General features: G+C 37.9%; 1 protein-coding gene, 1 non-coding gene and 1 pseudogene across 3 annotated transcripts in view; 2 read left to right on the top strand and 1 right to left on the bottom strand.

Moving 5' to 3' along the window:
• The window catches only part of SENP1 (SUMO specific peptidase 1), a 62,485-nt gene that overhangs the window by 23,961 nt on the left and 11,896 nt on the right, over positions 1-26,628 (top strand). For both annotated transcript variants that reach the window (XM_030816671.1, XM_004088642.3), the window contains exons 7-13: positions 7,473-7,576; positions 7,659-7,945; positions 10,542-10,596; positions 15,183-15,221; positions 16,464-16,548; positions 16,924-17,079; positions 18,293-18,424. In XM_030816671.1, coding sequence (XP_030672531.1) covers positions 7,473-7,576; positions 7,659-7,945; positions 10,542-10,596; positions 15,183-15,221; positions 16,464-16,548; positions 16,924-17,079; positions 18,293-18,424 — 858 coding nt within the window. The remainder of the gene's footprint in view (positions 1-7,472; positions 7,577-7,658; positions 7,946-10,541; positions 10,597-15,182; positions 15,222-16,463; positions 16,549-16,923; positions 17,080-18,292; positions 18,425-26,628) is intronic.
• LOC115836436 lies at positions 1,087-1,193 on the bottom strand. The gene has a single exon (XR_004031520.1). It is a non-coding gene; the product is annotated as a U6 spliceosomal RNA (small nuclear RNA).
• LOC115836297 lies at positions 26,164-26,453 on the top strand (annotated as a pseudogene).

Genomic DNA, 26,628 nt, shown 5'->3' on the forward strand with positions numbered 1-26,628 from the left:
TTTCCACGTGTATTATTGTTTTTAATCCTTTTAACTCAGTAAAATAGGTAGAGATGAGGTAATAGTCGTGTTTTACACATTAGGAAAATAAAAGTCATAGGTCACATGACTAGTAAATGGCAGAACCCAGAACTTCTGAAGAAGTTTGGTCAAGTATGCTTTCTGTTATGCAGCACAGCAATATGGTTCCTGCCCAATGAAGCTTACTGAGCATGGAGTCAAGAATACAGCATTACCTGCTAAGTAATTACATAATTTGGTAATCAGTGATCTCTTAGGTGGCAAAACTTGATTATTTGTGATATGGTTAGTAAAAATGCTATGCATATCTTTGGTTTAAAGTTTGTATTGAGGCTGGGCGTGGTGGTTCACGCCTGTAATCCCAGCACTTTGGGAGGCCGAGACGGGCGGATCACGAGATCAGGAGATGAAGACCATCCTGGCTAATACGGTGAAACCCTGTCTCTACTAAAAATACAAAAAATTAGCCAGGCATGGTGGCAGGTGCCTGTAAGTCCCAGCTACTCGGGAGGCTGAGGCAGGAGAATGGCATGAACCCAGGAGGCGGAGCTTGCAGTGAGCCAAGATCGCGCCACTGCACTCCAACCTGGGTGACAGAGCAAGAAGCCTTCTCAAAAAAAAAAAAAAAAGTTTGTATTGAATCTAAAACATTTGGCTGGGCATGGTGGCTCATGCCTACAATCCCAGCACTTTGGGAAGCCAAGGCAGGAGGATTGCTTGAGGCCAGGAGTTTGAGACCAGCCTAGGCAACATAGTGAGATCCTGTCTCTACAAAAAAAAATTAGTTGGGCGTGGTGGCAGGTGGCTGTAGTTCCACCTACTCAGGAGGCTAAAGCAGGAAGATCGTTTGAGCCCAGGATTTCAAGGCTATGGTCAGCTGTGATTGTGCCACTGTACTGCAGCCTGGGTGACAGAACAAGACACTGTCTCAAAAAAAAAAAAAACAACCAACATTCAAGTAGAGGGTGGCAGAACTAGTAAGTCATTTAGCAGGGCAAGGGATAGACAAAAAACTGGCAACATTTGCCTTTGGTGATAAAGCTGGACAATAATGATGAAAAGGAGATTTTTTTTTAATATTACACAAATTTTCATGTCATCCTTGTACAGGGGCCATGCTAATCTTCTCTATGTGGTTCCAGTCTTAGTATATGTGCTCCTAAAGTGAGCCCAAGATTTATTTTTCATTATACCTTTTAGCTATTGAATTTTATATTATATTTAAATTATTTTATGCATAGATAATTACTAGAGTTGTGGGGTTTATGATTATGCTGGATTCTAGACAGCCTAAGGGGTACAGAGAGACTCTGTGGAGGAGACAGCAGCAGCATGACAGCTGGGTACAGGGCTCCTAACCCTCCCCTGCCCCATGTTTCTGTCGCTGAGGCTCACCAGGATCCTTCAATTCTGTGTTCATTGTAAGTTTGCCATTCACCCACCAGCTCTGTGGACCACTCAGCCTTCCTTCTTTTGCCTCCTCTGCCAACCTGAGGACTGGGGGTTGCTTGGGCAATTTTACCCTTCCAAACAGCCCTCCAGGCCACAGGTTGGGTCGGTGGAGAACATGAAGGTGGAGTTCTCCTTCCTCCTGTAGTGCAAAGAAGATGCTAAGAATCTATTCTATGAAACGAGCGATGCAGGAAATTTTGCCTGTTTTTAGTTCTATATTCTAGTATGAAGGTCAAACCATCTGTACTACTATATGGCTTACAGAATAAGCCATATAACATGAATACTACAAAATATTGGGCCAAACTTTATTATCAAACTTCCAACAAATTTATTTAGATGTTTATTTTTGGATATTACAAATAATTCAGATATAATACTTTTTAACCCTGGGACTAAATTTATTGATGGGAACTTACAAACTAGATGAAAAGTCAGTTTCCATGAAACGTTGGGATCCTCAGCAGAGGTACATTTGGTTATGTTAAAGGAAGATGTATTAACCTTAATGCCTGATTTGTCCATCAACTTCAGGAATAAGAAGTCTTCTACAAAATTAACAATTAGGGTGATGTCACCACTGCACTGCTCAGTCTTACAACAGAGGTTTGAAGAGAACATGTGAAGAAGAATTTAGAAATACACAAGGAGTGGCTGTGCAGAATGGCTGACTCAAGAGGCAACATCAAAAAGCTGTGCTATTCAGTAGGGTAACCACTAGCCACAAGCACTGTTTAAATTAATTCAAATTCAAATTTAAAATTTAGTTACTCAGTGACACTAGCCACATTTTAAGTATTCATTAGCCACATGTGGCTAGTGGCTACCATATTGGGCCAGGCAAATATAGAACATTTCTGTTATTACAGAAATTTCTGTTAGAGAGTGCTGTTATAGAGGATATAAAGTTCTGTTTGGAAAAGAGAAAATACTTGTGACAATAAAAATGTAAAATGGCAAAAACACAAGTAGTTTCTTTTCAGTTACATGTTGCTTCTAGACATGCTTCTTTGCAAATTATTGAGCAACGTTTTAAGATACTGGACTGTTGTAATAGGTGACAGTGATGGTTTTATACTTTTCTTAGAAATGCTTTACAGTTTTGTCATAAGTCAAGCATTTGAGACTCAAAATTATTGAAATTTGCACTTTGCATATTTTATATGGTATACAGTTATTACTTTAAACAAAATGAAAATTAGGAGTATTATTTATAAAGTTATTGGGGGTAATTTATAAAAAAACAGTTTACTAGTGTCCTAAAAATTATTTTGTGCTCTCTATTAAAGTTTTATAATTTTACAGTTCTTTTATGATGGAGCCTTTTATAGAAGCATCACCTAACTGCAGGACTCTGTCCCTTTTAAAAAATATAATTCAGCACCTTAATTAATTATTTTTATGCTTCAAAACACTCGTCTTAGTGTTTTTTCAGGTTTTAAAATGTAACATTAGCTAGCTTCTTTAACTTTATCATGCTATGCAATTATTGCTTCCTTTACTCTTAAGATCCTAGTTTTCTTTTTTTATTTGCGATGGAGTCTTGCTCTCTTGCCCAAGCTGGAGTGCAGTGGTGTGATCTCGGCTCACTGCAACCTCTGCCTACTGGGTTCAAGCGATTCTCCTGCCTCAGCCTCCTGAGTAGCTGGGACTACAGGCGGGCACCACCACGCATGGCTAATTTTTTGTATTTTTAGTAGAGATGGAGTTTCACCGTGTTAGCCAGGATGGTCTCGATCTACTGACTTCATGATCCACCCACCTCGGCCTCCCGAAGTGCTGGTATTACAGGCCTGAGCCACTGCGCCCAGCCCCTAATTTTCTTATTCAGTAAAGAACAGTTAGGGCTTTTTTTAATTTTAATTTTTTTTTTTTAATTTTATGAAATAGAGTCTCAGTGTGTCACCCAGGCTGGAATGCAGTGGCTCAATCACAGCTCATTGCCGCCTCAACTTCCTGGCTCAAGTGGTTCTCCCTCTTTTGCCTTCTGAGTAGCTGCAACTACGGGCACATGCTAATATGCAGCTAATTTTTTAAAATTTTTTGGGTAGAGACAGGGTCTCACTTTGTTGCCCAGGCTGGTCTCAAACTCCTGGGCTCAAGTGATCCTCTGCCTTGGCTTCCCAAAGAGTTGGGATTATAGGTGTGAGCCACTGTGCTTAACAACAACAACAACAAAAACAGTTTAACAAGTAATTTACAGAGAAAGATGTTTTCTTTTACTGATAGTACCAGATGGTCCAAAAAAGAATTTTGTTTAAAGTTTTAGGTAACTTTCATTTTGGCAAAGCCAAAAAAGTTACATGTGTTCTTTTGGGAAAGGAAGAAATAAGATTGTCACTTTTGCTGACAACATGATCTTATGTATAGAAAACCCTATAGACTCCACCAAAAAAATGTTCAAACTATTAAATGAATACAGTGTATATATATGTGTGTGTATATATATATATGTGTATATATGTGTGTGTATATATGTGTGTATATATATGTGTGTGTATATATATATGTGTATATATATAAAACCCTACAGACTCCACCAAAAAACTTAAATGAATACAGTATAGTTGTAGGATACAAAATCAACACACAGAAATTAGTAGTATTTCTATGCACTGTTAACAATGAACTATGCAAAAAAGAAATCAAGAGAACAATCTCATTTTTACAATAGCTACAAAAAAACAATCAAATTTAACCAAGGAAGTAGAAGACCTACGTACTGAAAAACATACAATGTTGAAAGAAATTGAAGATACAATTAAATGGAAGGCTATTCTGTGTTCATGGATTGGAAGAATTAATATTGTTTAAATGGCTATACTACTCAAAGCAATCTGCAGATTCAGTGCAATCCCTATCAAAATTCCAGTGTTATTTTTCATAGAAAAAAATACTAAAATTCATATGAAACTACATAAATCCCTGAATAGCCAAGGCAATTATGAGCAGAAGGAACAAAAAAGAAGCTACCACACTAGCTTATTTCAAACTATACTACCAAGCTATAGTAATTAAAACAGCATGGTATTGGAAATAGACATCAGCCAATGAAACAGAATAGAGAACTTAGAAATGAACCCGTTATGCCTGTCGTGGGGTGGGGGAGGGGGGAAGGGATAGCATTAGGAGATATACCTAATGTAAATGTTGAGTTAATGGGTGCAGCACACCAACATGGCACATGTATACATATGTAACAAACCTGCATGTGTACATGTACCCTAGAACTTAAAGTATAACGAAAAAAAAATGAACCCATTATATAGCTAGCTGACTGATTTTTGATAAAGGTGCCAGGACTACACAAAGGGAAAGGACAGTCTCTTCACTAAATGGTGTTGGGAAAATTATATTTCCATATGTAGAAGAATGAAATTAGGTCCTTATCTCATACCATATGCAAAAATCAACTAAAAATGGAATAAAGACTTTAAGACTAGAAACTCTAAAACTGCTAGAAGAAAACAGGAAAAACTACACAACAATGGTCTTGGCACTGACTTTTTTGGATTTGCACGCAAAGTCATTGGCAACAAAAGCAAAAGTAGGCACATGGGAGTACATCAAACTACAAAGCAAAGGAAACAATTAACAGTGTGCAGAGACAACCTACAGATAGGGAGAAAATATTTGCATCCATTCTATAAAGGGTTGATATTCAAAATATATAAGGAGCTCAACTCAATACCAAGAAAACAAAACTGTTAAAACATAGGCAAGACATTATCCTAGGCAAACTGTTGCAGAAACAAAACCAAATGCTGCATGTTCTCACTTATAAGTGGGAGCTAAACATTGGGTACAAATGGACATAAAGATGGGAATAGTAGACACTGGGGACTACAAGACAGGAGGGTGGAAGGAGACCAAGTGTTAAACTACAAATTGGTGGCTGGGTGCCGTGGCAGCCCAGCACTTTGGGAGGCGGAGGCAGGCAGATCACGAGGTCAGGAGATGGAGACCATTGTGGCCAACATGGTGAAACCCCGTCTCTACTAAAAATAAAAAAAAAAATTGGCTGGGCGTCGTGGTGCACACCTATTGTCCCAGCTACTAGGGAGGCTGAGGCAGGAGAATTGCTTGAACCAGGGAGGTGGAAGTTGCAGTGAGCCAAGATTGTGCTACTGCACTCCAGCCTGGTGACAGAGCGAGACTCCGTCTCAAAAAAAAAAAAAAAATACATATTGGGTGCTGTGGCTTATGCCTGTAATCCCAGCACTTTGGGAGGCCAAGGTGGGCAGATCACTTGAGGTTAAGAGTTTGAGACCAGCCTGGCCAACATGGTGAAACCCTGTCTCTACTAAAAATTAAAAAAAAAATTAGCCAGGTGTGGTGGCGTGCACCTGTAGTCCCAGCTAGTCCAGAGGCTGAGGCAGGAGAATCACTTGAACCCAGGATGTGGAGGTTGCAGTGAGCTGATATGGCGCGCCTGCACTCCAGCCTGGGCTGGTCAGGAGATCAAGACCATCCTGGCTAACATGGTGAAACCCCGTCCCTACTAAAAACACAAAAAATTAGCTGGGCGTGGTGGCGGGCACCTGTAGTCCCCGCATATATCGAAATATCACAGTACAAGATGGTGCTAACACTGACATAATGTTTAAAATTTTTTTATGAGGATTGGTGGTTGTATTAAACTGTATATAAGATTAAAAATAAATTGCCAGGGCATATTACTAAGTGCTAGTGAACATAGCCCATTGAGTCAGGGGACCTGTATAGAACTGATGCTTTACCAGAGTTGTAAGTCCTTATATAATCTGGTTCTGTGTCAGGTGATCTAATTTCTTCCTACTCTTCTGATTCACATGGACCTTACTATTTTTGGAACGCATTAAGCACCTTCCTCTCTCAGGGCTTTGCATGTGTTGTTCCTCTATTTGGAATATTCTTTTATATATTTCTAGGACTGACTTCTTCCCTTGGCTTTAGGTTTCTGCTGAAATACCACTTTTTTTTTTAGAGAAATCTTACCTGTTCCTGCTGCTCTCCTTCCATCACTTTCCATTCTCTTACCCTTTAATTTTCTGCATACTACCTGACTGGTTTTTTGTTTAATTCCTTTCACTGCAATATAATCTCCACAAGGGCAGGAACTTTATTTTATTCGATGCATTCATTATCTTTAGTGACCGGAGCATAGTAGGTGTTCACATCAATGAATGAATGTTAGGAAGTATGTGGTTTTCCCTAAATGTAGTATTGGGGCTTACAGGAAAAATAAATAAATAAATGTTGGAGATGAAAATTGTCTCTGGAAAGTACCTGCACTTAAATAAAATAGGAAACTGTTGGCAAGATATTCCACTCTGATTTTGACTTCTGGTTACTTCCTTGTGATTTTTCTAACAGGTTTCAGGAATCAAGGGATTTGTTGGAATCCTAATCTAGAGGCCCTTTATTTCTGGGACTCTTTTTTGACTCAGAAGTGATTACCTGCTGGCTTTCTGGTTTTATAGCCTATAGCTTCTCTGCACTATTATTTAAATATATGTTCCATAATTTTTCAAGTATATTATCTGGTATTTACTCAACCTGTCTTTTACACACTTGATAATTTTTTTTTTTTTTTTTTTTTTTTGAGATGGAGTCTTGTTCTGCCCCCAGGCTGGAGTGTAGTGGCACGATCTTGGCTCACTGCAACCTTCACCTTCCAGGTTCAAGTGATTATCCTGCCTCAGTCTCCCCAGTAGCTGGGACCACAGGCATGTGCCACTACAGCCAGTTGCTTTTTTTTAAGTTTTCTTTTGTAGAGTTGGGGTCTCACTATGTTGACTGGGCTGGTTTTTAACTTCTATCCTCAAATGATCCTCCCCCCTTGTCCTCCCAAAGTGCTGGAATTACAGGCATGAGCCACTGTGTCGGGCCCATAATTCTTAATTATCTGAAGGATTCTGCCTGAGTTTTGGCAGAGCTAGGATTCTGTTTACATGCTAGTTTGAAAAATACTTACCTTATTGGATGTGTTTAAACTGTTGTTTTTTTTTTCCTTATAGACAGTTCAAGAAGAAGAAAGAGAGATTTACAGACAGCTGCTACAGATGGTCACAGGAAAACAGTTTACTATAGCCAAACCCACCACACATTTTCCTTTACACCTGTAAGTCACAGAAGCATATTTCAGATGAATTTAATTCTACAGTTTATTATTTGATATTGAAACAATATTCTTCTCTTGCTAGGTCTCGATGTCTTAGTTCCAGTAAAAATACTTTGAAAGACTCACTGTTTAAAAATGGAAACTCTTGTGCATCTCAGATCATTGGCTCTGATACTTCATCATCTGGATCTGCCAGCATTTTAACTAACCAGGAACAGCTGTCCCACAGTGTATATTCCCTATCTTCTTATACCCCAGATGTTGTTGCATTTGGATCCAAAGATTCTGGTACTCTTCATCAACCCCATCATCACCACTCTGTTCCACATCAGCCAGATAACTTAGCAGCTTCAAATACACAATCTGAAGGTAAACATGGTATCATATAACTACATTTTTAGTCCTAATAGCCAGTTAACTGTTCATTAGCTCATTACAGTCAACATTGTAATATACATGTAAATAAACATATACAGTTTGAGCATACCAAATCTGAAAATATGAAGTCCGAAATGTTCCAAAATCTGAAACTTTTTGAATACCAACATGATACTCTAAGGAAATGCTCAGTGGAGCATTTGGGATTTTGGATGTTTGGATTTGGGATGCTCAAATTATATAATGCAAATATTCAAAAGTCCAAAAAATCCAAAATTTGAAACTCCTGGTCCCCAACCATTTTGGATAAGGGATATTGAACTTGTAAGACATGTAGTTACATACTTTAAATACATATGATTCAGTTAATCATGCTATGAGTAAACTAAACCCACAAATAGGATATTCTTTTTTTCTTACCCAAGATACAAATGATTTGATACATTTTATTTAAACAATTAACTTTCTAAGTAGAGGCTAGAGTCAGAGTATATATACTCAGCCCAATTGCTTCATCACTTTCTCTGTTTCTATGACTTTACAGTGGTAAGTAAGAATTCTGAAGTTGTAGGAGTTTTGAAACATCAGATAAATATTGAAGCTTAAGTGCTTAGGTTTGTGCGTTTTAGAATGATTGTCAGCATTGGAAACAAAAAGTTTTCTACCTAACTTTCGACTAACTGAAATATTCACTCTCTTTGCATTCCAGTTAATTAAGATTTTGTTGTGATAGGTTTCTTTGTTTCCTTAATTTTCACCTTCTTTAGGTATGTAATATGTATCAATTTATGGTATGTACTTAGGTATGTAACTTAAAACAAGTTGTAGGTTAAATGGTTAAACATCAGGGATTTTTTGATAGGTGGAGCACTAGTCTTTCCCCTCCTTTCTCAGGTTGATTTTTTTTTTTAATCTACTTGTCACTTTATGAAAATTCTCACTCAGGATTAAACTTTTTGGTAGCATCGTTATATAGCTACACATATCCATGAAGACTCTTGTTATGTTTTGTGAGGTGATATACTGAGAACTGTAAAGGAAAAAGAAAAAAAGCCAAAAAACCCAAACTCCTTTAACCTTAGAAACATACATTGTGTTTCAGATACTTAGATGCAACTAAGTTGAAACAAATATACTACATTGCACTGTTTAATTACTTTCCTTGTACCATGTAATAAATACTCTGAGGTTCTAATCATAGCACTTTAGAACATGATTCCTGCCTTTGAGTAGTATTCAACAGAGAAAATACATAATAGAATGATAAAATTTGTACTTTTTAGACACCTCCTGGGGTGCTATTTCCTTCCCTGTCCCCCTTCCCTCCTTCTTACAGTTTCCTTCCCTCTTCCATTCCCCCACCGCTTTCCTTTCACCTAATTCAGTCTCACTGTAGATCATGAACTACAGTAGTTCCCCCTTATCTGTGCGGGGAGGATATGTTCCAAGACCCACCCCCCACCAGTGGATGCTTGAAACCATGGAGAGTATACTATATATACCATACCCTATATACATCATGTTTTTTCCTATACATATATACCAATGATTATAAATTAGGTGCAGGAAGAGATCAACAATAATAACTAATAACAAAAATTATAACTATACTGTAATGAAAATGTTACTTTTTTCTTATTAAATCAAGAACTTTCACCGTTTCACTTAAAGGAAGTAGTTTTTTTTGTTTTTTTTTTTTAGACTGTCAGTCTGTCGCTCAGGCTGGAGTACAGTGGGACCACCTTGGTTCACTGCAACCTCCATGTCCTGGTTCAAGCAATTCTCCTGCCTCAGCCTCTTGAGTAGCTGGGATTACAGGTGTGAGCCATCATGCCCAGCTAATTTTTGTATTCTTAGCAGAGACGGGTTTCACCATGTTGGCCAGGCTGGGGAAGCACTTTTTACAGCTTCTCTTTGGCATACCTGAATTGCCAGCATCATTACTTTTGCCTTTTGGGGACATTATTAAGTAAGGGTTACTGAACACAAGCACTGCTGTACTGAGACAGTCAATCTGATGACTGACGTGACTGCTAAATGACAGGTGGTGCATACAACATGGATATGCTGGACAGAGGGATGATTTCTTTCCTGAAATAGAGCTGGATAGAGATTTTTATCACATTACTTGGAATGGCATGCAATTTAAAATTTACTAATTATTTCTGGAATTTTCCATTTAATATATTTGGACTGCAGTTAACTATGCGTGACTGAAACCATAGAAACCAAAATTGCAGATGGAGGACTACCATGAAGACTTTTAAGGAATCCCATCATGTTCTTGTTCTCCTGAAACAGACAGGAAGCACAGGGAGCAAGTGCAGCCTAGGAGGAAATGCTGAAGGGCAAATATGTTTGTATTTCCCAGGGACTTTCTTATTTGTGAAGCAAGTTCTTCACTAAGACCTATTTCTGTTCTCAGTGACAATGGACTTGCATCTCTTTCTCTCCCATCTAACCTTTGTTCTTATGTTATTTTTGTGGAAATAAAATATAGCAAAGTATGGGAACTTAAACTAAGATATCTAGAAAGTATAACTTTGTGAAGTTTTATTACTAATGAAATGCTCTTGTGTTTCTTTAGGATCAGACTCTGTGATTTTACTGAAAGTGAAAGATTCCCAGACTCCAACTCCCAGGTAAACTTTGGAAAAAGCTTGTTCTTTATTAATTAATTAATTTTTTTTTTTGAGATGGAGTCTTGCTCTGTTGCCCAGGCTGGAGTGTAGTGGCGTGATCTTGATTCACTGCAACCTCCACCTCCCTGGTTCAACAATTCTTCTGCCTCAGCCTCCCGAGTAGCTAGAATTGCAGGTGCCCACTACCACATCCAGCTAATTTTTGTATTTTTAGTAGAAATGGGGTTTTGCTATGTTGGCCAGGCTGGTCTCGAACTCCTGACCTCAAGTGATCCACCTGCCTTGGCCTCCCAAAGTGCTGGGATTACAGGCGTGAGCCACCATGCCTGGCCTAAAAGTTTGTTCTTAACATTGTTTTCCCTTTCTTTAATCATAGCTTTTTCACTAACAGTTACATAATGTAAAGCTACCTCAATTCAGACCTCTCTCACGTATTACTTGAATTATTTCAGTGGCTTTATAATTGTTCTACCTTCAGCCTCTATTTTGTTCTTCATTCCGTCTTCCACCATACCATGTTCTTGAAACAATTTTTCTGCCTTGCTCTTTTTTCATTTTTTTTGTTTTTGTTTTTGTTTTGAGACAGGGTCTTGCTCTGTCACCCAGGCAGGAGTGCAGTGGTACAGTCATGGCTCACTGCAGCCTTGAACCCCTGGGCTCGAGCGATCCTCCTGCCTCAGCTGGGACCACAGATGCATGCCACCAGACTTGGCTAACTTTTAAATTTTTCTTTTGTAGAGACGGGATCTCGCTATGTTGACCAGGCTGGTTTTGTACTCCTAGCCTCAAGCGATCCTCCCGACTTGGCCTTCCAGAGTGCTGGGATCATAGGTGTGAGCCACTGCACCCAGCCTACTGTGTTCTTTAGTCCGTCTTCCATGCTGCAATCAGAGTGATCTTTCAGAATTCATGTCTGATCATTCATTAAAGGGGTTTAATGATTATTTGTTAACCTCCTTCAAGGGTGGTTTATCAGACATCGAATTAAGCTCAGGCTCCTTACTATGGTATACAAAGCACTTCTTTCACAAGCCTCACTTTCTCACTTCAACAGGTATTTACTGAGAGCCTACTGTGTGCCAGGTACTAGTATAAATATTGAGGATAATAGGGAACAATGTGAAGTCCCTATTCTCAAGGAGCTTGCATTCTACATGAAGGGAAGGAGAAACAAACATATATGCCTTGTGGTGATAAGTGCTATGAAGAAAATTGAAGCAGGGTAATATAGAGAGTAGGATTGGGAGGATACTATTTGTATAGGATGGTCATGGAAAGTCTCTGATAAAGTGACTTGAGCAGAGACATGATGGAGGTAAGAGGGAGCCATATGGAAATATGGGACTCTTTCATGTGTTTTTATAAGCTGGACTATTTTCAGTTTGTAAATACAATAAGCATTTCTTACCTTCACATTCAGTGTTCTTTTTGCCTGGAATGTCCTCCATACCTCAACTTTGTCTGTCAGTAGTGTTTTATCTTTTAGGTCTGAACTCACATGTAAACTCCTGCATGAAACTTTACTTATCTGGAGGTATCAAATACTTCTTCCTCTGTAATCCAGTAGGTTACTATGATTGCTATGCCTTTGCCATATATGGCTTTGGGAATTCAATTGCTAGCATGAGAATAATACCAGTTTTCCGTTGAGAAGATTAAGGATAATGAAATATTCTTTCTCATCTCAGTTTTCCTACTTCTTTGTAGCTCCCACGTATGTTCTAAGCTTTAAATATTTCTTAAAATTCTCTATTTGTTAAGTCTTTTGAGGAGACTTCATAGTTTGGATTCTTTATTTCTTACATCTTTTTTGGAGTCAGATCTGCCTTCTGATCTTGGGTTGGAAAAGGCTTCATGTAGCTTTGGACAAGTTACTCTTCTGAACCTCAGTTTCCTTATCGATAAAATGCCAGTATTGATACCTTACACTTAATTGTGGAGATTAACTTACAGATAAAACTCTTATTTTTATAAGTGCTTCATATGAAATGCCACAAGATGCATGCAACTTTCTTGGGAAGAAGTTGATCTCTCAGGTAAAGAGTTGATCTCAGTTCCTTAATGGTTCTTTACTAAGACTGCCTTTCCTTTACGGAGGATTTCCCCTAGTGACGACTAAAGAATGAGATGGCAGGAGAAATGGTCTGTTGGGTAAGGCTGTTTGAGCGATGCTCTTTGTCAAAGTTGGTGCTTACTCTGCTGAGGCTTGGTTTATTGGCTGTCTTAATTCTCCACTACTGCCTCTCAGTTAAGTTCCAGTAATGAAGATCTGCTTTTATTTCCCAGAATTTGCTATGCTGTGTCATACCTCTTTGCCTTTATACATTCTGATCCTTCTGTCTGGTTGTCCCTTTCTTTGTCTACTTGGTAAGCTCTTATTTTTGCTTTCTTTTTTTTTTTTGTGACGGAGTCTTGCTCTATGATCCAGGCTGGAGTGCAGTGGCACAATCTCTGCTCACTGCAACCTCCACCTCCCGGGTTCAAGTGATTCTGGTGCCTTACCCTCCAGGGTAGCTGGGATTACAGGCACACGCCACCACACCCAGCTAATTTTTGTATTTTTAGTGGAGATTGGGTTTCACCATGTTGGCCAAGCTGGTCTCGAACTCCTGACCTCTGGTGTTCCACCCACCTCAGCCTCCCAAAGTGCTGGGATTATAGGCATGAGCCACTGTGCCTGGCCTTAATTTTGCTTTTCAAAATCTCATCCAGGTGTTATTTTTTTTTCTCAGAAGATTTCTTTGACTTCGCCAGATAACATTAGTTTTTCCCTCCATCCTTCTACCTTGTTTGTTACTAATACCTTGGTACCTGTCACCCATTGCTGGTCATAGTGCTTGGCATATGATGGGTGCTCAGTAAATAAATCTTTGTTAAATAAATGAATTTCCTAGATAGCCTGAAGTGCTCTCTTGAGTAGCCCAAGTACTTATTCCCCCACCCTTTTTTTTAATGCTTTGATCTATTGAAAGGCACAGTCGAAAGAACACAGTCTTTGGAATTGGACAGATAAGATTTCTAATCTTAGCTTTTCAAGAGAAATTATCTTTTTGAACCTCCTTTTTCATTTCTGTACAGTATGAGTAATAATTCTTTTTTATATATTATGTTGAGGTTTAAATAATATAGGGATTTTCATTAGGTTTAACTAATACATAAAACATCTACAGTAGAGGTTTACATGTAGAGCACTAAGTATGTGCTCAAAAGCAGTTGTAGTTATTATTACTATATGCCTCAATTATATGAGAAATAATGCATCTCTTTGGAAAAGCAGATTTTCCCTGCATTTTGTTTTCCTGAGCCAGTGGATACCTTGATCCATTGAAGAAAACTGCTTGTCCCTACATTACTTGTTTATTCAAGAAATACTAAATGGCTGGGCATGGTGGCTCACGCCTGTAATCCTAGCACTTTGGGAAGGCCAAGGTGGATGGATCACCTGAGGTCGTGAGTTTGAGACCAGCCTGGCCAACATGGTGAAACCTCGTCTCTACTAAAATAAAAATAAAAAAAGAAAAAATTAGCCGGGTGTGGTGGCGGGTGCCTGTAATCCCAGCTACTCAGGAGGCTGAGGCAGGAGAATCTCTTGAACCCGAGAGGTGGATGTTGCAGTGAGCCGAGATTGTGCCAGTGTACTCCAGCTGGGGCAACAGAGTGAGAGTCAAAAACAAACAAACAAACAAAAACACTAAATGCCTACTATGTGCCAAGCACTATTTTAGTTGCAGAGGATTTTTTTTTTTTAAGAGATGGAGTCTCACTATGTTGCCCAGGCTGGTCTTGAGCTCTTGGCTCGAGCGATCCTCCCACCTCAGCCTCCTAAAGCACTGGGGTTACAGGAATGAGCCACCATGCCTGGCCTCTGATCCAGGTCTCTTAACTCCCAATTTGATGCTCTGTTTACTTGTTCTCTATATTTAAAAGTTTTCTGTGGAAAAGTGTTCACTCTTCTTTGTGTTTCTGTGATAGATCGTGCCTAGTTAGGAGTTTGGAGATAAGGAAGTTTGAGAAAAACAAGAGGCTCTAGGACAATTAATCATGCCTGTGGCTCTGCTCAGCATATCACTTGGGTTCTCAGTAAGAGCCACATGGACCTAGAATTGGCCTGTCATCTTTGGAAGGAAGTTGTGTTGCTGATTCTCTGCTTTGGCTCATTGGCTTGTTAGCCATTTGATGTAGATTATTTTGTGGGTGGGGATTTTTAATAAATCTTTCAATCTGAGTTATTTGGGAAGAGCAATGTTCTAGCTTAATGTATTATTTTGAGAAGTGATGTCATCTTTCACATAATGTTGGTCTCATGCAAGTAGGGAGCTATGCCAAATGTAATCTCTGCTGAACTTTGGGTCACCTTTTTAACTAATATGTATCCATATGATTTTAACTAATATGTATGCATAAGGATTGTGTCTCCTTAATTCCTAGTTACAATTATTTTATGTCATTTAGATTCCTTTTACTTATTCCATACTTGTAAAGCACTCGTATAAACTATTTAAATGATTGTTTTTATTGATGGAAATATTTTAATTTTCTCATAAGCCTCCTGCTCATTTGTCAAATTTTTCTTTTCCTACCCATAGTTCTACTTTCTTCCAGGCAGAGCTGTGGATCAAAGAATTGTAAGTTATTTTTGGTATCATTTTTCCTTCTCAATCACTTCATTTTTAGTTAGAAGAAATGCTAATCATCCGGCTTATTTTTTGCCAATAAGAAGTACCTGTTTAGGCTGGGTGCAGTGGCTCATGCCTGTAATTCCAGCACTTTGGGAGGCCAAGGCAGGTGGATCATCTGAGGTCAGGAGTTCAAGACCAGCCTGGCCATCATGGTGAAACCTCATCTCTACTAAAAATACAAAAATTGGCTGGGCGTGGTGGCACGCGCCTGTAATCCTAGCCACTTGGGAGGCTGAGGCGGGAGGATTGCTTGAATCTGGGAGGTGGAGGTTGCAGTAAGCCGAGATCACGCCACTGCACTCCAGCCTCGGCAACAGAGTAAGACTCCGTCTCAAAAAAAAAAAAAAAAAAAAAAAAAAAGGGCCTGTTTATACTTTTAAGTTGCTGGGTTTTCAAAATTTTGTTGGAATTGGAACATTTCTATACTTATGTTTATTAAATCTGTAACAATCGTTGAAGCTAAATTAAATTGGAAAAATAGAGTTAGCTGTTATATAGTAGGAAAAATAAATGATCCTATTTTGGCATTTGTAAAACTAACTTATTGAATAATTCATATTTCTGGACTTTGCAAAATCAATGAAAGCATTTAGTCTCATTTAAGGAACTTACTTTATTAAGTTATCCAAACCCCTTGGTCTCGGTAATTTTTAAAAAATCTATCAAAAATATAGTATTTGAATTAAACTTTGGTGATATCTTGTATTCGTTTCTCCTTTGGGGTTCAGTCCCATTTTTGGATTTCCAGACTGAAGTTTTGCTTTCACTATAATCTTAAAAGCATGTTAAGAAAAGAACTATTTGTTTATAAATGTTAACAAGTCATCTGTTCACATATAGCAGCACACTGATATTTTTAGTAATTTCAGTAAAAATAGTTCGGGTGCGATGGCTCACATCTGTAATCCTAGCACTTTGAGAGGCCAAGGTAGGGGGGTCGCTTGAGCCCAGGAGTTTGAGACTAGCCTGGACACCGTATCTCTATAAAAAATAATAAGTAAAAATAGTAGCGTAATTTCAGTAACATTGTGTGGTTTCATTCTATGTCTTAAAATAAGGATGATGAGTTAGTGTAAGGATTTTAGACTTTCTTTGTGAGGGTCCTATATTTAATACTCAATGTACATCCACAATATGTTTGATACTGAGTGTGGTCTATATTTGGTCACATTACTTTTCATTTTCTAGAACTAGTGTTTATGATTCTCGAGCACGAGAAAGATTGCGCCAGATTGAAGAACAGAAAGCATTGGCCTTACAGCTTCAAAACCAGGTAAAAAAGAAAATTGAAATAATATTACAAATAAATAGTACATCAAAGTAGAAACCATTTTGGAAAGTTACCCAGATTTGGGTAATTGCTGTTGTAATTACAAGATCGTATGGTAGCATAGCATGTTATGATATGTCGTAAATGTTCTTGGTCTGTCCAGTCAGTGCTACTCATTGTACATAAGACAAATATAGATAGTCCCCTACTTGTGATGGTTCGACTAATGATTTTTTGACTTTACAAAAAAGCGAAAGCAATAGGCATTTCAGCATGCTCCTTGACTTATGACAGGTTTATTGGGACATAACCCTATCATAAATCAAGGAACATCCACAGATTTCTTTAGCCCACTTACTCTGAAGTTTTATCTTTCAGAGATTGCAGGAGCAGGAACATTCAGTACATGATTCAGTAGAACTGCATCTTCGTGTACCTCTTGAAAAGGAGATTCCTGTTACTGTTGCCCAAGAAACACAAAAAAAAGGTCATAAATTAACTGATAGTGAAGATGAATTTCCTGAAATTACAGAGGTAAGTTATATACACTTAATTTCTACACTACCAAGTATTATGTTTAGAAAGAATCCCTCGGGCGAGTTTCAAACATAAAAGCAATAGTGGTTGGGCACGGTGGCTTACGCCTGTAATCCTATCACTTTGGGAGGCTGAAGCGGGTGGATCACTTGAGGTCAGGAGTTCGAGACCAGCCTGGCCAACATGGCGAAACCCCATCTCTACCAAAAATACAAAAATTAGCTGGGTGTGGTGGCATGCGCCTGTAATCCCAGCTACACAGGAGGCTGAGGCAGGAGAATTGCTTGAACCCGGCAGGCAGAGGTTGCAGTGAGCTGAGATCGTGCCACTGTACTTCAGCCTGGGTGACAGGGCAAGACTCCATCTCACAAAAAAAAAAAAGCCATAGAACACGTGTTATTTAAATTTTCTTGTATATTTCTGCTTTCGCTTATTTTACATACCAATCTGGGCTTTATTTTTAAAATATTGAAAATTTATGAAAGAACTATGGGTGGCTTTTAACAGTTTCAGTGAAGAAGCATTTAATACATTTGTCTTTCATGTCATGTGCATTTTTACTTAATGCACACATACAATAGTTTGACCTCAAATTGTAAGCTGAGATTTGCTCTTTTTTTAAGTAATAAAACCCATTATAGAAAATTTGGAAAATACATGGAGGTCTGTGTACATTTTTAGATAACCTGTTTCTTTATCCATACTTCTCTTTGAAACACTACCATGCAGCTGGTGAACATAACATGCTTATTATAGTTGTACTGAATTCCATGTTTTACATTTAAAAAAAAAAGATCTCTAAGAAAGTAATTTCTAAAAGATACTGCCTTTACTCTCTTACTACCTTTTATGAAAAATTTTGTTTCTCAGGAAATCATCTGGACCAGAGATATAAAATATAATTTTTCTCATGTGCTTAGAAAATTTGATAGCAGAAGGTTGTTCCAGACTTTAGGAATTAATATGGAAACAAGGATCTGAATGTTGTGTTGAAAAAGAGAAGGGAGGACTAGATGAAGTGGAAAGAAGAAATTGGGGATTACTGGGAAGGAATAGAAACCAAAATGTTAGAAGTAAACTGATTAACAGTAAATTTATAAACAATTGAATGGTGATAAATATAGTCTGGGGATTATATGGGGCTTGGTGAGAAATATGGTTTTTCTGAAGCCACGCGTGTTTGATGTCTTGACACCTTTTGTTTTCTTAGGAAATGGAGAAAGAAATAAAGAATGTATTTCGTAATGGGAATCAGGATGAAGTTCTCAGTGAAGCATTTCGCCTGACCATTACACGCAAAGATATTCAAACTCTAAACCATCTGAATTGGCTCAATGATGAGGTAACATTGCATCTATTTTTACATACAAATAGTAAACATTAAGTGGCAGTTAAATTAAGGCATATCTCACTTTTTCTCAAAATGTGGTCCATGGATGTCCTGCATTGGAATCATCTCTCATAGGCCTCTTCATTCTTGTAACTATGAGGGAGTGTGGTGGAGACAGGCATTTTTAACAAACATCTCAGGTGTATTTTAAAGTCTGAGAACCACTGAATTTACCTTTTCTTGTTGAAGATTTGAACATTGAAGAAGACATTCACTCATTGGTATTCTCACTCTCTTTAAGGCTCCTATTCTGCAGTTCATCTCTTCTGAACAAATAAGTATTAGCTGACCATGTTGCAGCATGAAGGAATACTTTGGGATTTCTTTATAGGAATCCAGTTTTACTCCCCTTTCTACCTAAGTTCTACTCATTTTAGATCACTTATATTATGAATGATAAGCTTTCCAAAATAGCCTCCATTTATGTATGATATTTTTTAAATGGACATTGAAAAAGTTATACTATTATTAAATATTTGAGGTATTGGGGGAGAAGTTATGGTCTTCACCTCCTAACTCCAATTTATTTTAAGTATATTAATTACACTACAGTTTTTAAACTGATCTATTCCTAAGCCTAAACCTGTAGGTACCTGTTTTATTTTAGAAGGTTATTTTTACAGCAAAAGAAAACTGGGTTGGGTATGTTTTCCTAAGTACCTTCTTTCCATAAGCATCCCTGCCTAATCTGGGTATACTCAAGCTTCACAGCTGTGGAGGATTTTTAGTTTCTCAGTGTAGTAATCATTAAATGTTTTAGATATCCATATCCTGTTTTTGTATGATCAAGACCTTCCAAATAATATTTGCTAATAACTATTGATCATTTACCTCATTGGGTACGATTCATGTTTTATGTGTTTTATTCTTGTAATAGTCATCATATCTTTGGAGGTAGATATGATAGTTCTTCATTCTACAGATAAAGAAACAAGGCATAGAAAGATTTGAAAACTTGCAAGGTTATACAGCTGGTAAACAGCAGATCCAAGATGAAGACCTAAGCATTGGGTCTTATCTGCTATATCTTACTACCTCAGAATCTTAAATTGGATCCTGGTCTTAGGATCAGATATATAGAACTTAGGAGCCATGTATCGTGTCCAGGATGCTGGTTTTCTCTGGGGCCAGCCCCATTCTTTTTGCCACTGGTTGGTTTATAAGGTAAAAATTTCAGAAGCTTATCATTCCCTGAATAATATCTGTGACCAATATCTGTCTTTCTTTAGAAGAAACCCTCTTTGCTTCTTTTGGCTCAGATATTAGAATATTGGTTCAAACAATAGAAAAAAAGAGCTCACCAAATCAAAGGAGGGAATGAAATCAAGGATAGTTATAAGTATCCACTGATAAGTTATTTTTGATCTGTGGTCCTTTGCCATTTGTTTCCTGCCATTGCTGGTGGGGAGAGGTGAGTTACTCTAAAGGGATAGTATGCTTTAGTTTGTTGTAAATCATGGAAAATCTCCTAGAGGGCAGCAATGAGTAGGATATGAGCTGAGTTCTTGCTATTTACTGTGGCATTTACCTCAGTGAGATTCCTTACAGAGACAGCATTCATCAGGACATATTTTCCATTCCCTGGGCCCATCAGAGGCTGGATTTTTAGCAAGCTAAGTTAATGGAAATTACATTATTTTAGAGGAGATGAGAAGAAGGAAAGATTCTTTGTCTACTTTATCCCTACCACACCTAGCCATAACTTTTGTAGAAGGAGTGCATTTCTTCTCAGTTTAGAATAATGTTATCCTTGAAAATGAGTGCCAATTCACATGTCAATAACAATGATGGGAGCTATCTTAAAAAGCACCATTTTCAAAGTACCATACTTCATAGGCTTTCAAAGTTACTGCCCTTGAGAAGCTAGCATCCTGATGGAGTATTATTAGATATCCTTAAGTATTGATACTCATTGAAGAATACTGAATTTTGGCCAGATGCAGTGGGTCATGCCTATAATCCCAGCGTTTTGGATGGCTAAGGTGAGAGGATCACCTGAGGTCAGGAGTTCAAGAGCAGCCTGGGCAACATAGCAAGACCTGATCTCTACAAAAAAAATTAAAAATTAGCCAGCCATGGTGGCATGTGCCTGTAGTCCCAGCTGTTCAGGAGGCTGAAGCAGGAGGATTGCTTGAGCTAAGGCAGGAGGATTGCTTGAGTTTAGGAGTTTGAGTTTATAGTGAGCTATGATTGAGCCACTGCACTCTAGACTGGGTGACAGAGTAAGACTCTGTTTCTTAAAAAGAATACAAAACTTAATTCTGTTTCTCAGTTGTGAACTGTCAGTCTTTTGCAAATGATTTGTCCTCTGTTCAATCCTCTTCTTCCCTCAAGTAGGTATTTTCATTAATAATAATTTCTCTTCTTTTTCTGTTTCCTGCTTTATAAGATGTATTAAAACTTTCTCCAAAATAGGTGACTGATACATTATTCTTAACATTTTATAAACAAAGTACCATACTTTGTAGGCTTTCAGAGTTAAAAAGGAATATAAGAGCCAGGAAGTAAAAGGAATCAGATTCAGTTTATAAGGAAAATAAAATCCAGAAATCCTATGTTTGGGATATGTATAGAAAGCCATTAGGATACCCTGTTCCTAAAAGAAGAGTGACCACAGTACCTATTCATACAATAGGTTTTAAAATTTTTTTCATAAATGGATTTCTCTATAGGTGAGTTTAGTTAAATTCTGTACAACTTCAAAGGACTAATGATTGACAGGATTAATATAATGAAACGTCTCAAAAATGGAATGTGGGAACTGGCTGCCATATCAAGAATACAAAAGGAGGGAAGAAGACTGTTAAAATCAAGACACTGTAGATGGGGATTTCTATACTGGGTCAGGAGATTAGTTACTAATAGAAATATCTAATTAAGGGAAGGGAGGATAGAGTTAAAGAGAGGAGAAATTACGCTGGGAGCAGTGGCTCACACCTGTAATCCCAACACGGGGAGTCTGAGGTGGAAGGATTGCTTGAGCCCACGTTGTCAAGGCTGCAGTGAGTTATGATTGTGCCACTGCACTCCACTCCAGGGTGGGTGACAGAACAAGACTCTGAGATCCTGTCTCTTTTTTAGAAAAAGGAAGAGGAAAAATTAGTTGCAAAAGTAGAAGTAGATTGAAACAGTCAAGAAACAGAAGGAAATATTTTCAAATGGGTGTCATTATTAGAAACTATGTATTAATTCCTGGAGATTGAATTGGATGACTTCTGGAATCCCTTCCAACTTTAAGATTCTAGGTTTATTGTCCTGAGTACTGCTTTAGGCTTTGTGTTTCTCTTTATGGCCAAATGGTTCTCCTTTGAGGGACTAAGGATTGTTTTAAAAGGCATCAGATAAATTTAGAAATACATGGATATAATTTAGGTATACAAGTAAATAAAACTTACTTTTGCTTCTGATCATGATAAAGGAAACAAGATTTACCCTTTCAACTTAACTGGAAAATTAGACAAAACATGAAACAACAATTTTCAGATGTTGGAAATAACAGGCAGTGATCCCTGAGGGAAGGGAAATAAAAGGGATGTATGCTGTAATATCCCCAGCTTTCTAGGGTGGGGTGTGTGTTGTGAAGGAGGGACTGGTAGAGCCTGTGCAGAGGGGCTTCCCTCCAGTCTTTGGCTGAGTACCAATTTGTGCATGTATGAGAAGAAGCTACCAGAGGCTGGGGAAAGAACCACCAGAAAGAAGGAATCAGCACAGTCTTAGAGCCAGCACAGGTGTCAATAGTTTATGTTCCAACCAGTTAGAGTAGAAAAACCTCTTAAGTCACAGGGCATTGAATAGAATCTTCAGAGGGGTATTGCCTCAGAAATAGGGGAAAACTGACCCTAGAATAAAGGCTGCTCTGGACCCACCATCACAAAGCCTAAAAACAAGCCTCAAAAGCCTGAAACTGATCCAAATAAACTATATCCCAGAGAAAAGCCTAACAATATTTAAAGGAATACAACGAATTCCAGCAACAACAAGGCCCAACATAAAATTTGCAATATCCAGCATCCAACTAGAAATGACCAGACATACATGAGGAAGGAAAGTACAATTTATGGTGAGGGAGAAAAGAAACACTCAGAAATGACCAAAATAATAGAATTAGCAGACAAGGATTTTTTAAAAGTTACTATAAATATCTTCCACATATTCAAGAAGATAGAAGAAAATGGACATCATGGGGAGAGAAATGGAAGATATTTTTAAACAAGACCGACATTGAACTTCTAGAAACGAAAAATATATCTGAAATAAAAATACATAAGGTAGTATTAACAGTAGATTAGACACTTCATAAGAAAAAATTCGTAAACTTGAATAGCAATAGAAACTTGAATATGAGACACACAAAAAGAGCCAAAGAAAGATGTCAAGAGCATCAGTGAGCTGTGGAATTATACCAGACAGGTTAAGCATATAATTGGAGTCCCAGAAGGAAAGGTGGATGTATAGGTGGTGTTAGAAAAAGTATTTGAAGAAATAATGGTGGAAGATTTTCCAAATTTGAAAACTGAACTGACAAGTTTGAGAAGTTCTCCATACCCCAAGTAGAAGAAACACCATGCTAAAATGTATAGTAATCAAGTTGCTGAAAACTGGTGATAAAAATATTAAGTGCAACCAGAAGGAAAAAGGCACATTAAGTACAGAAGAACAAAGATAGGAATAACTTTCAGAAACGATGTAGGCCAGAAGACAATGTAGCTACATCTTTAAAGTACTGCAGAAGAAACAAATTTGTCAGTAGAAATTCTATACCCAGCAAATATATCTTTCAAAAAGTAAGGCTGTACTTTTCCAGACAAATGCTGATAGAATTCATCACCAACAGACCTGTACCAGAAGAAATATTACGTGTTCTTAAGGCAGAAGAAAAATATCAAATGGAAATGTCAGTCCACACAAAGGAATGAAGAGGAGTGGAATTGCTCTCATTTTTTCATATCTCTAGAAGACAGGTGACTAAGGCAGAACTAAAACAACATACTGTGGGATTTATAACATATAGAAGTAAAATATAATCACAGCACAAAGAAGGAGACAAAATGGACAAATAAACTATTGGAAGATCCTTATACTCTACATAAGGTGGTATATTAATTTTTTTTTTTTTTTTTTTTTTTGAGACAGAGTCTCACTGTCGCCCAGGCTGGAGTGCAGTGGTGCAATCTCGGCTCACTGCAGGCTCCACCCCCTGGGGTTGATGCCATTCTCCTGCCTCAGCCTCCCGAGTAGCTGGGACTACAGGCGCCCGCCACCTCGCCCGGCTAATTTTTTGTATTTTTAGTAGAGATGGGGTTTCACCGTGTTAGCCAGGATGGTCTCGATCTCCTGACCTCGTGGTCCACCCGCCTTGGCCTCCCAAAGTGCTGGGATTACAGGCGTGAGCCACCGCGCCCGGCCTCATAAGGTGGTATAATGTTATATGAAGGTAGACTATGATAAGTTAAAGGCATAGTAAATCATAGAGTAACCACTAAAAAATAAAGAGCAAGATATATTTACTAAGCCAATAATGGAGACAAAATGGAGCTTTAAAAATCCAAAAGGTTTTGGAAAGAAGAAAAAAGATAAAAAGAACAAATAGGAAAACAGAGCAAGATGGTAGATTTAAACCCAACCACATTGATATTAAATGTAAATTATCTAGGTCAACATTGTCCAATAGAAATATAATGTGATCCACATATTTTAAATTGTCTAATAGTTACTTTAAAAATAGTAAAATGGGCTGAGTGCAGCGGCTTATGCCTGTAATCCCAGCACTTTGGGAGGCCAAGGCGGGTAGATCACTTGAGGTCAGGAGTTTGAGACCAGCCTGGCCAACATGGTGAAACCCTGTCTCTACAAAAAATACAAAAATTAGCCAGGCATGGTGGTGCATGCCTGTAATCTCAGCTACCTGGGAGGCTGAGGCAGGACAATCGCCTGAACCCGGGAGGCGGAGGTTACAGTGACTGAGATCACACCACTGCACTCCAGCCTGGGCAGTGGAGTGAGACTTTATCTCAAAAAAAAGAAAATAAAATGAAACAGGTGAAATTAATTTTAACATATTTAAGGCCAGGCACAGTGGCTCACGTCTGGAATCCCAGCACTTTGGGAGGCCAAGGTGGGTGCATCACTTGAGGTCCGGAGTTTGAGACCAGCGTGGCCAACATGGCGAAACCCTGTCTCTACTAAAAATTAAAAAAATTAGCCTGTCATCATGGTGTGTGCCTATAATTGGGAGGTTGAGGCAGGAGATTCACTTGAACCTAGGAAGCAGAGGTTGCAGTGAGCTGAGATCGCGCCACTGTACTCCAGCCTGGGTGACAGAGCAAGACTCTGTTTCAATTAGAAAATATATACATATATAAAGTAATATATATGTAATATATGTTATATATAAATAATATATTTTTACATAAAAATATATATAATATAGGTCAGGTACAGTGGCTCACGCCTGTAATCCCAGCACTTTGGGAGGCAGAGGCAGGTGGATCACCTGAGGTCAGGAATTTGAGACTGGCCTGACCAACATGCTGAAACCCCGTCTCTACTAAAAATATAAAAATTAGCCAGGTGTGGTGGCAGGCACCTGTAATCCCAACTACCTGGGACACTGAGGCACGAGAATCGCTTGAACCCGGGAGGTGGAGGTTGCAGTGAGCCAAGATCACACCACTGCACTCCAGCCTGGGTGACAGAGTGAGACTTTGTCTCAAAATATATATATATATATTTTATATTTTTATATATAAAATATTAAATGATATATTTTATATGTAATATATACTAAATAATATATAATAAATTAAATAATATATACTATATATACTATATATTTAATATATACTATATACTATATATACTATATATTTAATATATACTATATATACTATATATTAAATAATATATAATGGATTAAATTATATTATATATTATATTGATATATATTACATATATTACTAATATGAGTGTATTATATATTTATATAGTTATATATTATATAATATGTAAATATATTAATATATATTATATTATACATTATACATTAATATATTATATATAAATACATATTATATATTAAATAATATGTAATATATTTATATATTCAATAATATGTAATATATTTATATATTCAATAATATGTAATATATTTATATATTCAATAATATATATATTCAATAACATATTATTTAACAAAATATGTCATTTTGGCATGTAGTCAAAATACTATTGAGATATTTTACCTTCTCTTTGAAATGTGCTAAGCATTTTACACTTATAGCACATCTCCAGTTGGATTAATCACATTTCAGGTGCTCAATAGTCACATTTGGCTAGTGGCTGCCTTACTGAACAGTATAGGGTAAACATCCAATTAAAAGGCAGAGATTGGCTATCCTTGGGGAGGCCAGCAAATTTCCGGATAAGGGAAGCTGGTGGGCGGGAAAAAGGCATGCAGTGGCCCTTGTGAGCCAGAAGAGTAGCTGCTGACTGATGCCTGGGGGACCAAGCCCATAATCGTGGAGCTGGAGCCACACACTGTGTCCCTTGCTTCAGTCTGATCTTTGGGGAGCCTGCACAGTTCTGACCTCAGTTAAGAGCTGAGGGAAGAAATGTGGGAATGTTTGGCCCTGTGTAACAGCAAAAGGATTCATTGGTGAGGGTGTCTGGCAGGTATCCATAAGGATAATAAGATGAAGGGAACATCGCCGTTTGGAAAGTGTCGTGATATGATACACAAGTTGTGCTGCCTCTGTGGCTGTAAGGCCTACCACCTTCAGAAGTCAACCTGTGGCAAATGTGGCTCCCCTGCTAAGCACAAGAGAAAGTATAACTGGACTGCCAAGGCTAAAAGAAAATACCACCGCGACTGGTTGAATGAAGCACCTAAACATTGTATACTGCAGATTTAGGCATGGATTCTGTGAAGGAACAACACCTGCACCCAAGAAGGGCAGGAGTTGCGTCATCCAGTTCATCTTAAGAGTTTCAATGCTTAGTCACACAATAAATATTCTAGTTTTTAAAAATGTATATATTTTAAACATGTATATGTTTATATGTATGTTATATCTATTTTACATATATGTGAAAAGAGGCAGAGATTGTCAGATTGGATTAAAAAGCTGTCTGTAAGAAACCATTTATTTATTATTTAT

Source organism: Nomascus leucogenys, chromosome 8 (assembly GCF_006542625.1).
Source record: "Nomascus leucogenys isolate Asia chromosome 8, Asia_NLE_v1, whole genome shotgun sequence".
Lineage (NCBI taxonomy): Eukaryota > Metazoa > Chordata > Mammalia > Primates > Hylobatidae > Nomascus > Nomascus leucogenys.